At 57.8% G+C, this 13,511-nt stretch overlaps 4 protein-coding genes across 4 annotated transcripts; 2 read left to right on the top strand and 2 right to left on the bottom strand.

The window, feature by feature from the left end:
* Nucleotides 1-52: 52 nt before the first annotated feature.
* EsH8_X_000530 (flavin-containing monooxygenase) lies at nt 53-1,534 on the top strand (the record flags this gene model as incomplete). The annotated part of the gene is made up of 1 exon (XM_083274618.1): nt 53-1,534. The coding sequence occupies one exon, from the start codon at nt 53-55 to the stop codon at nt 1,532-1,534; it is 1,482 nt and encodes a 493-aa protein (XP_083120010.1).
* Nucleotides 1,535-1,800: 266 nt separating this feature from the next.
* EsH8_X_000529 (MBL fold metallo-hydrolase) lies at nt 1,801-2,787 on the bottom strand (the record flags this gene model as incomplete). Its single annotated transcript, XM_083274617.1, has 1 exon — nt 1,801-2,787. One exon carries the CDS (start codon nt 2,785-2,787, stop codon nt 1,801-1,803), a length of 987 nt encoding a protein of 328 aa, XP_083120009.1.
* Nucleotides 2,788-4,406: 1,619 nt separating this feature from the next.
* EsH8_X_000528 (uncharacterized protein) lies at nt 4,407-6,699 on the top strand (the record flags this gene model as incomplete). Its single annotated transcript, XM_083274616.1, has 4 exons — nt 4,407-4,694; nt 4,777-5,664; nt 5,724-6,204; nt 6,323-6,699. 4 exons carry the CDS (start codon nt 4,407-4,409, stop codon nt 6,697-6,699), a joined length of 2,034 nt encoding a protein of 677 aa, XP_083120008.1.
* Nucleotides 6,700-6,908: 209 nt separating this feature from the next.
* EsH8_X_000527 (uncharacterized protein) lies at nt 6,909-8,526 on the bottom strand (the record flags this gene model as incomplete). Its single annotated transcript, XM_083274615.1, has 3 exons — nt 6,909-8,200; nt 8,249-8,376; nt 8,432-8,526. The coding sequence occupies 3 exons, from the start codon at nt 8,524-8,526 to the stop codon at nt 6,909-6,911; spliced, it is 1,515 nt and encodes a 504-aa protein (XP_083120007.1).
* Between the last annotated feature and the right edge of the window lie 4,985 nt (nt 8,527-13,511).

Raw genomic sequence — 13,511 nt, 5'->3', positions numbered from 1 at the left:
TCTTCTGGAGCTGCAGAGTACCTATCTCATACGGACCGCTATTCTTGTCAACATGGAGCCAGCATCGCATACAGACCCCTCTGCTGTCCAAGAGACCTTCGACTACCTCATTATAGGCGCCGGCATTTCGGGTATCAACACGGCATACTATCTTCAAACTCATGGACCTTCAAATGCATCATACGCCATCCTGGAAGGCCGTACCCGTATGGGAGGAACCTGGGATCTATTTCGATACCCGGGTATTCGATCGGATTCTGACATCTACACGTTCGGATTCTCTTGGAACCCATGGAAAGGCGACAACGCATTGGCGGGGGGAAAAGACATATGCTCATACCTGAATGAGTCGGCGTCAATCCATGGAATTGACAAGCATATCAAATATGAACACCAAGTCACGTCTGCAGATTGGTCAACGGCCCGCTCCATGTGGATAGTGAAGACAACGGTTGGCGGCGAGAAAGTCAAGACTATCGGAGCTCGGTTCGTCGTCCTAGGCACAGGGTACTACGACTACGAACAGCCCCTAGCTACGGAGATCCCCGGCATTCACAACTTCAAAGGCAAGGTTGTTCACCCCCAGTTCTGGCCCGAAGACCTGGACTACAGCAACAAAAACGCCGTCATTATCGGGAGCGGTGCCACAGCGGTGACGTTACTTCCCAATATAGCCACGGAAGCAGCGCACACCACCATGCTCCAGAGAAGTCCTACGTACATCCTGGGAATGCCTTCTAGAAAGGGGAAGCTGACAAGCTTTCTCGTCTCTATCCTTCCGAGGAGCATCTCGGGTCGCATCCTTCGTGTTCAGCACTTCATGCTCTCCTACATCATGTACTATTTCTGCCAGATGTTCCCAAAGGCCGCCGCCAGACTCATGATGAGGGCCTCGGCGAAGCAACTGCCGCCTCACATCCCCGTCGACCCGCACTTCAAGCCACGCTACAACCCCTGGGAGCAGCGGCTCTGTGTGTGTCCCAACTCCGACTTCTACGCGGCCCTGCGATCCGGGAAGGCCGACGTTGTCACGGACACCATCGACAATGTGACGTCTTCGGGGATAGTGTTGAAGTCGGGGAGAGTGCTCAGGCCCGACATCATCATCACAGCAACGGGCCTCAGAATCCGCTTCGCGGGGTCCATATCTCTGTCGGTCGACGGCGTCCCCGTGGACCCGAACCGCAAGTTTGCGTTCAAGGGCTGCATGCTCCAGGACGTCCCAAACCTCGCGTACGTGTTCGGATACGCCAACGCGTCGTGGACACTGGGCGCCGAAGCTACCAGCTCGTACCTGGTCCGGCTGTGGCACGGCATGAGCTCAAAGGGGTTGCGCTCAGTGACGCCGCATCTCCAAAACCCCGGGGCCATGGCAGCAAAGCCCGTGATGAACCTGAAATCAACCTATGTGAAAAGCGCGGCCAAGGTTTTTCCCAAAGCTGGGTCCGGGCTTTGGGCACCAAGGACCAACTACGTGATGGACCTGTGGAGAGCCTCGGTGGGCGACGTGTTTGCTGGGTTGAAGGTCCAATAGCTGTGAGGATTTGATCTACTCATCCGAGCGAAATCTGTCAAAGGAAAAGGCATAGCGGTCTACTAAGAGCTCATAAATCAAGCAGAAGCATTGCAAGTCGTTACACCGCAGCCAGTTTCAATTCAAGGCCTCATATATTTTTGTTTTTTTGTAGCTTATTCTATCGGAGGAGCCATTTCTTTCAGCCCAATGTTTCTGAAACTTTATATAAATGCCCAACTTCCTTCTAGAATTTGTCTCTATGCAATGCAATTGTCTTGACATCTCTATTCCGGCTGACCATCAGCCCACACAACAATGTTTGCCGGAGGATCCTCCAAGCCGTTGAAAAACTGCACCACATCCTTATTACTATACCGCATACTGAAGTGGGTCAGGATGAATGTCGTCTTGGGCCACTTGCGCACCACCTTCTCCAGGTCCTTCCACTTGGTATGCTTCGTCTTCTCCGCCTGCGCGTCGTGCTCGTCATACAGGAAACTGCACTCGGTGATGACCACGGGGATACCCTGCTTCAGCCACTCGGGCTCGGCGGCCAGCGTCGACGCCGTCGTGTCGCCGAGGAACGCAAAGACGGGCGTCGTCACCGGCGCCGTGAGCTCCACGCCCGACTGTCTCAGGCTCTTCAGCTCCGGGCCGGGCAGCGAGGTGTACTCGGGCTTCAGCTTGTGCGTCGTTGTGCTGAAGACGTATCCCACGCTGGGGACGTTGTGGTCGCACTGAAACACCGTGGCAGTCATCCCCTTCACCTTCTGCAGCGGCACCACGTCCCCGTCCCTGACCGCCGTCGTCCTGTGAGTGCCCAAGAAAGCCCTCTCCCCCTCGGACCTCCCCTCCTCGTCCACGCCCTTGCCATCGAGCTTCAGCCCCAACGACTCGGCGTCCTGGCTTGTGTACAGGCCGCCGCGGTTGAGCAACGTCTTGGCCAGAACAAAGTCGTCAAAGGCCTTCTTCATTTCCACGGGACAGAAGATGTCTGGCGGGTCCTCGCGCTTGGTGAAGGCGGGTGCGAGCAAAACATGGTCGCTGTGGCCGTGGGTGATGAAGATGTGCTTTGGCCGCAAGTTGTTCACGACGAGGCCCGCATCGAGCAGGAGGTTGAGCTGGGGAATGACGAAGGAGGTGTGCCAGGCTGCGCGGGACTTGCCGGTCAGGACGTTCTGGTGATAGGGCTTCGGGAAGCGCCATTCGAGAATCTCGGACCGGCTGGACTGCGGCAGGGGGGTCGCGAATGTTGGGGAAGACTTGGCCATGTTGAGCTTGCTTAAGAACAGTCCCTTGACTTAGTGGGTATGAAGGTATGCGGAGGCGATTGAGGTACCAGGGACCCTGGGGATCCGTGGGGTGAGTTGGTGCGTCAGTTGCCGAATTAACAGACTGGAAACAACGTTAAGCTCTCTGTGGAGCGAATTATCCCGGTTGCTGTCGCCGTACCGGTACCGAGGTTGACCGTGAAATACTTGGTCAAGTTCACGGATATCTCCTGGGTATCAGCTCGCCGCTCTACGTTGTGAGCTGGCAGGGTGGTTTCTGCAGTCGCCGTTGATTTATCTAGTCGATAATGACTCTATCCTGTCACTGAGTCACTCTTGATGGCAGACTGACGGCCACAGGCAGTGACTGAATGAGGCTGGTGACAGACAGGGGGGTCCAATGGCAGCCAAGTTGAAGGTCAGACGGTGTGGCTGATGGTGTCCAACGGGTCAAAATGCACTCACAGAATACTGGCAGAATTTTTGCTGACATCATTCGAAGACCCCTCGCTTTCCTTAACCCCGATGTGTCGGACATTACGATATGGGGGTTTCAGTTGGAGTCGATGTGCATTTCGAGCTGCATGCAGGGAAGATAAGGCTGGGCCCATTCACCTGTGCACGATTTGTCGTGTGGATTATTTGAAAGATTCAAAAGAGCCACATGTCCTGCTGTAGGGATAGTGTCGGTTCCAGCGCCTGATTTCCTGCTGTCTTCGAGCTGTCACGGCCCGTAAGCGTGCCTCGATCCTATCACTGGTCGGTATTAGGTAAAGCATTCATTCGACTTGCCCATCCAGCATCTCTTAGAGGCGACAGTCGATCTATGACCCGATTAGGCAATTTTACCCGGTGTTTTCTGAGCGACACCGCTCCCGAGGCTGGCGCCGGGGCACCCCGCCCGAAGGGCCGTGGCAGACCGACTCTCCGGTCCCGGAGGGTGGATCCGCATACCCCGCTTCTGATAAGATATCCGGCGGACCAGAGCTTATCGTGTAGCTTTTCCCCATTCAGCTCCTCGTGTCGTCCTTCCCCCACTTCGACTCTCCTCGCGGCCTTGTGTTCCCATGTCTCTCTGGTTCCCGCCGCTTGGGCTAACCCGGAGTTCCTTGGTTGGGGGATGGAATCCCAGCTAATGCATGGCTTGCGTGAGACACTCTTTATCGGGATGGACGATTGAGTCCCTGCCAGAGCTTCCCATGCAGCCCGGGAATCCCAAGCTTTTTTTTCTTTCTCGGGTCGAAGCTCTTATCAGAGCATTCTGAGAGACCCTTTCCCCAGTCCATCTCCACCTTTTCCAATGAGTTATCGAATTGACTTGGCTTGCAGCGCCTTTGGTCATTGGTATGACGCGCCGCATCGGTTCCCGAGGGATGGACGCACCATTTCCGGCTGTCCGTGGTGGGATGAGTCGCGTATCTGACGAGCGCGCCTATCTGTCCGGTTGTCCATGGAAGAGGGGCCCTCGGTCTGGGGGACTAGACACTTTGGAGATATAAGCTTTATCTAGAGCTCGACAGCCCTCGATTGCGGCCTCTTGATGTTTCTCCAGTCCACAGCATTGATTTCCCAGCGCATTCAATTGACAGGAAATCACACGGCGCAACACCACAGACAGCATGGCACCACCACACCCTCTAGACCCCCTCTCCTCTGCGGAGATCGAGAAGGCCATCGCCGCCGTCACCAACGCCCACGGCGAGGTCTTCTTCAACGTCGTCTCCCTGCACGAGCCCCGCAAGGCCGAGTTGACGACATGGCTCGCCTCGCCCTCAACCACGCCTCTCCCGCGCCGCATCGCCGACGTCGTGGTGATCGCAAAGGGCGGCAAGGTCTACGATGGCCTAGTTGACATTGCCTCCGGCGCCATCACCAAGTGGGAGCTCATGCAAGGCGTGCAGCCCATCGTCAGTCCTCCCTCCATCACGATCCCTCCCCACCATTTGCATTGCCTGACTAACACCGCGGCCGCGCCGCCGCCACACACAGATCACAATGGAAGAGCTCCAGATCGTCGAGCACATTTGCCGCACCGATCCCAAGGTCATCGAGCAGTGCGAGATCTCCGGCATCCCCAAGTCCGACATGCACAAGGTCTACTGCGACCCCTGGACGATCGGCTACGACGAGCGCCACGGCAACACCGTCCGCCTGCAGCAGGCCCTCATGTACTACCGCCCGGACCCGGACACGTGCCAGTACCAGTACCCGCTCGACTTCTGCCCCATCTACGATGCCGACAAGCAGGCCATCATCGCCATCGACATCCCACAGGTCCGCCGCCCGCTCAGCAAGGCGGCGCCCGTCGACTACCACCCGGCGGCCATCCAGAAGCTGGGCGGCTACCGCACCGACCTGAAGCCCATCAACATCACCCAGCCCCAGGGCGTCTCGTTCAAGGTGGCCGGCCGGGAGATTGAGTGGCAGAACTGGAAGTTCCACATCGGCTTCAACTACCGCGAGGGCATCGTCCTCAGCAACATCACCTACAACGACAAGGGCAACGTGCGGCCCATCTTCTACCGCCTGTCGCTCGCCGAGATGGTCGTCCCCTACGGCAACCCCGAGCACCCGCACCAGCGCAAGCACGCGTTCGACCTGGGCGAGTACGGCGCCGGGTACATGACCAACAGCCTGTCGCTGGGCTGCGACTGCAAGGGCGAGATCCACTACCTCGACGCCGAGTTCCCCACGCGCAACGGCGGCGTCAGGACCATCAAGAACGCCATCTGCATCCACGAGGAGGACAGCGGTATCCTCTTCAAGCACACCGACTTCCGCGACGACTCCGTCATTGTCACGCGCGGGCGCAAGCTCATCATCCAGCAGATCTTCACCGCCGCCAACTACGAGTACGCCGTCCAATGGATCTTCCATGTAAGTCGCCCCCAGATACCGAACACTTCCAGAGGGAACCAGACTGACCCCCCTACCAGCAAGACGGCACCATCCAGCCCGAGATCAAGTTGACGGGCATCCTCAACACCTACTCGATGAACCCGGGCGAGGACACCAAGGGCTGGGGCACGCAGGTGTACCCGGGCGTCAACGCCCACAACCACCAGCACCTATTCTGCCTGCGCATCGACGCCAACGTCGACGGGCCGCGCAACACCGTCTTCATGGTCGACGCCGTCGCCTCGGACGCCCCCGTCGGCTCGCCCGAGAACTACTACGGCAACGCCTTCTCGGCGCGGCGCACCAAGCTCGGCACCACGGGCGGCTCCCGCACCGACTACGACGGCTCCACGAGCCGCACATGGGAGATCTGCAACACGGAGAAGCCGCACCCCTACAGCGGCAAGCCCGCGTGCTACAAGCTCGTCAGCAGGGAGGTGCCGGGCCTGCTGCCCAAGGAGGGCTCGCTGGTGTGGAAGCGCGCCGGGTTCGCGAGGCACGCGGTGCACGTCACGAAGTGTAAGCAAACCACCCTTCTCGATTGTGTTTCTTTTTTTCCCCCTCTTCTTTGGGTCCAATCCCCCCTGTGCTTCTTCTCCGCCGTCGACTCCGTTCTGACAGAAAGACGCGCTTGCAGACCGCGACGACGAGCTCTGGCCCGCGGGCCGCCACGTGCCCCAGACCTCGGGCGAGCCCTCCAGCGGCATCCCCGAGTGGATCGGCGACGGCACCGAGTCGGTCGAGCAGGACGACATTGTCCTCTGGCACACTTTTGGCGTCACGCACATCCCCGCCCCTGAGGACTTCCCCGTCATGCCCGTAGAGCCCATCACGCTGCTGCTGCGGCCCAGGAACTTCTTCCTTAACAACCCGGTCATGGACGTGCCGCCGAGCTACGCGAGCACGCCGAGCCAGGTGGCCGCCGGCAAGGGCGTGCTGGACGCGGCCGACCAGGTGAGCAAGCTCGCCTTCACCGAGGGCGAGTCCTGCTGCGCGGGGAAGAGTAAGCTGTGAGGCGGAGACGGTTGTGTGTCCGTATGGGCCGGCTCGGTTGGAAACAGGGGATACCCCCCCACGGCGAATTTGATGACAGCATGTAATTGAAATGACCACAATTTGTTATTTACTCGGATAGATTATTTAAAATACCATACTATTTTCTTTGTTCTCTCCTTTTGGCGATGTCCTTACAGCCCGTTCTAAGTGTGCCTCGAGTAGCCAATCTACGCCTTCCACCTGAACGAAGGGTGCTTCCAGTCCAAGTTGCTCTCTTCCTCCGCCGACACCCCGCTGAGCTCCTCCTCCAGGACCCTCCCCTCGCGTTTGCGGTTGTCCCGCTTCATCCAAAAGAGCGTCAGCGTCGAGGTTATCAGGATAGCGCTGATCGTCGCCAGATTCAGCCCGTTTCCAATCGGGTAGTCCGGCCCGTCCCACGGCAAGAACGACCACGTCGAGATCAGCCCGCCAATGTTGCCGAACATGACGTTTGTCCCAATCGCCGAGCTGCGCGCCGTGTCGGACACGACATTGGCCGAAACCTGCGCGTTGGTGAGGGCGCCCAGTGCGAAGACGGACGACCCGATGAGGAACGTCGCGCCGTAGCGCACAGAGAGGTCCTTGGAGGCCAGGAACATGATGTAGCCCACCATGGCCAACGGCGTGGATATGATGAAGAATATCTGCCGGCGGTCAATCCGCCAGCTGATCAAGGGCAGGAGGACGGTGAAGACGGCGCCGGTGACGTACGGCGGGACCGTGAAGAGCTGTTGGCGTTCGACCGTGGCGTTGGGGTAGATGTTGCGCACGATGGTGGGCAGGAAGAAGGCGAGGCCTTGGACGGTGACGTTGTTGAGGAGGAAGACGAAGGCAGTGCTCAGGGTGACGGGGCACAGGATGCCGCGGCGGAGCTTAATGGTGTCCATTTTGTCGAGGAGGTGGGGCTGGCCGACGCGCTCGGAGCGGACGCGGGCCTCGGCGAGGTCTTTTTCGGCCTGCGTGAGCCAGCGAGCCGTTGCGGGCCGGTCAGTCAGGGTAATGAAGCCCAAGAGGGCGAGACAGATTGTCACGATGCCCTCGATGGCGAAGATCATACGCCAGGAGCTCAGGCTGCCGAAGTGATCGAGACGGAGGATCGCGGAGGCAAGGAGGCCACCAAAGGCACCCGCCAACGGCGCCATGACGATGTACAAGCTGAGGCGGAAGGCGAGCTCGGAGCGACGGTACCAGCGGGACAGGTAATAGGCGATGCCTGGCATCATGCCGGCTTCAAATATTCCCAGGAGAAAGCGGACGCCCATGACCTGCGGCACTGTGTGGACAAAGGCGGTGCCCACGGAGCAAATGCCAAAGAGCAGGGTGGTGAGCGGGATGAACCAGCCAGGTCCCATCAGCTTGCAGAGAATGTTGGAGGGGATCTCGAACAGGATGTAGCTAATGTAGAATATGCTCAGTGTCGCGTTGTAGTCAAGACCCTTCATACCGAGGTCTTTCTCGAGACCGGCGATGCGGGCATTGCCTGGAGCATGTTAGCCAGAGTAGCTCGAGAATGGGATAGCGGACGGACCAATGTTGGCGCGGTCGATGAAGCAGAAGAGATAGAGCAGGGCAACCGTGGGGACGATCATGAGGTCAATTTTCAGCCGTAGACGTCTCTCTAATACCGGATCATACGGAAGGGGCTGCTCGGTGTGCCTTGAATCAAGAGTCAGTGAGCCATCCAGGTTGAGTTTTGGTGTTGCGGTTGTACTTCTCCGGGTCCCTTTTCGCATCTAGGGATGACGTCTGCGCCATATTGGAGTTGATGTTGTCGACGTTCTCGACGGCGGGCTTTTCGTTGCCCATGGTGAAGGACTGGCCGTGCCGCTCTGTCGGAAAGTTTTCGAGCGAAGAAATTTTCGGTCTGGGCGGGATATCGCGGCGTTGACCGGGGGTAGTGGATCTCACGAAGACGACAGGGAACCAGCGGCCTTTTCGATTTCGGTAGAATGAAAATGCAATGCATCCACCAGTTCAACAAGATGTGCCGCGGGAGACAGCTAAATATGCTCCGACGCGGGACGTCGATACTTCTATATCTCATGGCAATCCTTGCCGTCTTCCACCCAGCCCCGGATCAAGGGTGGAGGCGTCACCTAGCTAGCTACCCCAGACGGGTTCTCCCACACACAACGCGGGGTAGGCATCCACCATGGTGGACGCCTCTCAACTATCTGTATCGGGTGCCAGTCCGGGAAACGGCACCAGGGTCAATTCAGCAGGATTGCCCTGGTAATCGGATCCATTTCACTCCCACATCGCGCAGAGACAGCCAGTGAGGGCGGCGCTATCTCTGATGACGTGGTAGGATGGCCACTGATCTGCTTTGGCTGTTGCAACGTCTCCGGTTTCAAGCATAAGATCAAGCACACTTGCCCAAGGTTGGCGATGCGGATGTTTGTTTACGCGCTGTTTTTGCCTCGAGGCGACTGTAGTCTTGATCGTTTCGCTCAACATTCGACCGAGCCTTCTACAGAAGTACTGATAAGCAAATGTCTGAGCCGCGCATTTCCAAGCAGAGGCTCAAATCTTGACAACCTCCTCCTTATTTAGGCGGCCTTTGTCGCAAAGGGCGTTTGTTGAATTGGTAATGCCGACCAGGCTCGACTCGGCGTAACCGGGGAGAAATGCAGATCCCACACCATTTCCGTCGCATCTCGGGAGTGGACATCGGCACTCTTCATCGGCAACCGGTCTTTTCGTCCGGTCTGACAATCGAGGCCTGCATAGTAGCAGCGGTTCGTGTGCGTGGGGCAGTTGCGAACCATCTCAACCGTAGCACTCAAACATAGCTTTAGGAAGCTGGTGCTACACCCGGGCTTGACTGCTCTTCTCCGTAGGACCGATTGGAACGAGACCGGAGGTGGTGAGGCCGGATGATGAAAGCCCACGACGATACTCGTCCTTACGACATTCGAGCCCTGCGATGGCCTTCAAAATACCGAGATTTCGTCCTGTATTCGGCGACTTGACCGCAACAAAGACAATGCCGATATCGTACCCCTCAGCTCTCCGGGTTTTCCATCTTTGCCTCTGCATTTCGGCGTTCGGATGGCAGAGCGTACCGGCTCTTGGTTTGCCGAATTGCTGTTCCCCTCTTTGTCCGCTTTGACCGGCACATAATAGCCCCGGGTTTTCCGATAACCGGAAGGTCCGCGGTACTGCATTTGCTCCATCCGGGTCCTAAAACCGTTGAATGTCCTTCCAAGCTCGGAATGGCCGGTTCTCCGAAGACACGATCGAATCTCATAAATTGGCTCAATTGTCGTGATTCTTCCAAACAAAAACCTCAACCACCGAAACATGTAGTCGAGACTCCAATGCCCGCCCCCCTGGGTTCCGTACTTGGCGTGGCGCTAGCGATTCCGCCTCAAATGTATGTGGTCCCTTCATGAGGAGGCATCCTTAGCATGCATGGCCTGTGCTGCCCAAGAACCGGGGACGCAAAAAGCAGACCCGGAACGATTGTCTTGTAGTATTTGAGGGGTCGTCTTTCCCTTTGCGGGCCGCCATCCAACGGGTGCTTGAAGCCCGCCAGGCGGTTTGGAGCAAGCTCTGCGTTCGACACATCGTGCTAGAAGAAGCAAGGCGGCTGTGCAGAATTGCCTAGAGAGCCAAAGAGGGTTTCGGGTGCAATTCCGTCAGAGTTCAGTAAGTGCAGAAAATCGATGCATCAACGCCTAAATGCCGGCGAGGCCATGAAATGAGGTAAGTTTAACGGCGACTGCGGCACGACCCGCCTCGTCAGACTGTGGGTGCAAGACAGGTCCAGACGAGGTCTTGTATACCGTGGGGTTCGAGACACGTCGAGCTCGAACAGCCATATATCCCTTGAGGCCTCAAAAAGCAGCGGGGAAGTTGGGTCGCGCTGGAGCTGGTACTGAAGCTGGTGCCGGAGCTGGCGTTGGTGTTGGCTCGAGCAAGCTGGATGCACGATGCGTCTCGGTGGCTCGACTGCCCTAGTTTGGCACTGCTTGACTCGAGTCACTGGATGCTGAAGGGATGCCCTGGCTAGCGGCAGAAATTGGGTGATAGGAACACGTTCTATAGCTGTTATGTTTCCCTCGTCTGGTGGCCAGGTCTGTAAGCCGATTGACCTCAGGAATACGCAGAAACTAATTCGAGACGAAGAGCCGTGATCTGGCTGTGGATGTGATGAACTGGGGGGGGACTGCACACACGACTGACCTGATCCAATTGGACTCGGTCACGGCGTACGGCCTGCTGAGACTTGCTCGGTCGCTCACTGATAGGGCCCCACCACATAATCTGGTGGCCACGTGCTTGACCTTATCGTCTGTACGTAAGCATATACGTACCCGAGCCCGATAACGCACCTCTGAATCCAGTGTCTTGCCTCCTGTCTCCTGCCTCCCGCGTGCGTACGGGAGGCAGCGTCCTAGGTATGCTAGGTATGCCTATGAATTGAAGTAGAGCTTTTCCAAAGCTCAAACCCCCTTCGCTATTCAAATCAGTCCCCAAGAACGAGGCCAAACTGACGCACAACACATTCCAACAAAGCCCCCACGGACTGGAATTGTATTTGATAACGAGCACAATCGGCCGCGCACAAAGACAAGAATGCTAAATCACAAGCGCGAATTCCAACGCTCCCCGGGACGGGAACACCCCGGCACCAAATGTCTCCCAGCCGGCCAGTAGGGCCGCCATCGGGCACCCGATTCGTTTGGACGGTGGGGAAATGCTCTTATCGCTGCCGCCATCGACCGGCGCTCGTTGGGCAATGGGCACTGACTGCCAACTGGGCCAAATTTGGTGCCCGACGTCATTGAGCAGGGTGGCGGTCAGGTCAACCCCCGCAAAGACGAGCTCGACGCGACAGCGCACATGGGCGCAGCCAGAGACGGCACTGTGACGCCAGCGGAGGCAGTTTCGAACCATGTTCTGCAGGATAAGCGCAAGGGAGAGCCCGAGTCGAGTCGAGAACGCATTGCTACACATACTAGGCGCCCGAGAGGCGAGCAAGACGTGCAGGCGAGACAATGACAACGAAGCGTTCGAAGTGTCGGGTGTAAGCCGACTCACGCCGCCGCCAGACGACAATTAACCTCGTTCCGCCCATCCATCCGACAGTCTGGCATCCTCCCCCCCTTTCCCCATTCCCCTTCACCCCCGTTCCCCGTCGATCCGTTCAGGCCCAATAACAGGCCCACGGGCCATGGGCCATGGGAAGGGGCGTCCATAGTGGGCTCGATACGGGGATCCCGCCGTCCGCAGAAAGGCAGATCTGGTCTCGATGGACACAGTTTTCGAGCCGGCCCCCCAGCAATGGCTGCCCAAGCGGCGACTGTCAGGTTCGAAAACGAGCAAAGTGGGCTAGACCACTGAGGCTAAAGGGCGCGTTGGGCCGGGTCTGGAATGGCCAGATGGGGTGGAACGTAAGGGAAAAGCAACGATGCAAGCCATGGGGAGGGTGCTCTACAAGGAGTGGCCTTGTTGCGCCAGCCTCCATCTCCCACCGGCTTTGGGATGATTGTTGCAACAATCGGTACGGCGCTGATGGTTGCTGTTAAGGACCGACAATCACTTCCCCTCTGCGCTGCCAAAGGCCACACGGCGACCAGAGCTTGTCCGTTGCTGAAACAGGCTTTGGCTCCCTCGTTCGGACGCCTTCTCGCAATCCCATTGGCGTCTCCTTTTGGCATGCGGGAGAGCAGCAGGCCATCCGTCTCTGGCGGAACCAACAGAACTAACAGCGGCCATCTCTGCCCTACCAGACAGTCGACCCATGCAGCGACGCCAGACAAGCTGGGATCATCGCTCAAGCAGCATCGCCAACACCACCATCTTCCTCGCTCCGAAGACGCGACCAAGATGCCCTGTCCTGGCTTCCGTCACCGAAAAGCCTGTTTTTCCTCTCCACCACGAGTCTCCGTCGTGCCAATTTCCAAAGATTCAAACTACAAAATCGCTTCTTCTCGCCCAGCCACCCTCTTTTGTGACCGCTCCCTTTCTCCCCAGGACTCTTAAAACGAACGAACTTGCCTGCAGCCTGTGCGACGAGCAGTGTATCACCCCTCAGCTTCGGCAGCAGCGACAGTCAAAGACCGGTGCCAGGCACCGTCGAACGAGACCGAGGACCATCATCGGGCCATAGGTCACAGGCCCAGTTCGGTGGAGGTCAGCTGGCAGACTTGGAGTTTCCTGGTTGCTTTCCCGGCTTCATTTTCGCCTTCTCATAGGCCGGCCACTCCCCACGCCTACACCACACGGCTGCTACTACACTAGGACGTCACATCACCCGTTGTCGCTCATCATCACTCATCACCGCAACAGTCAGCGAAAGGGTGTCTTGTCTCTCCCGTAGGACACACACACTCTGCCACAGTTACCCTCCAATATCCAAGAAGAGTGTGTCACAACCCTGGACAAAGCCACTCACACGCCACGCAACGCAGGGCGACGGTGCCGCGATTCCATTATCCAATCCAACCCCACTGGACCCAGGCGGGTCAACGGTCTTCACCGACACTACCGGCGCTATTAGCCTGGCCCGCATACATACGTTAGGGGCTCGCATTCCACCGCCGCGCGCAGCACACATTGTTTCCGCTTTTCCCCTCTTTCCTCGCTCTCTCAAACCCCCCTCCCTTTGAGGTGTCGTCATCGCCCTGAAATCTGGAATCCCGCAACACGAGCACTTTCTCCCCGGTGCATATCCGCGAACTCCTGCCATCGCCCGATTATTCCACAACTTCCGGGAACAGCCTAACCTGTGATTACCCGCAACGCCATTCAACGGCCACCACGTTTTTTTCCAACAGCAACTT

This window comes from Colletotrichum jinshuiense, chromosome 10 (genome assembly GCF_051148585.1).
Source record: "Colletotrichum jinshuiense chromosome 10, complete sequence".
Lineage (NCBI taxonomy): Eukaryota > Fungi > Ascomycota > Sordariomycetes > Glomerellales > Glomerellaceae > Colletotrichum > Colletotrichum jinshuiense.
This window is presented reverse-complemented; position numbering and strand designations above follow the sequence as displayed.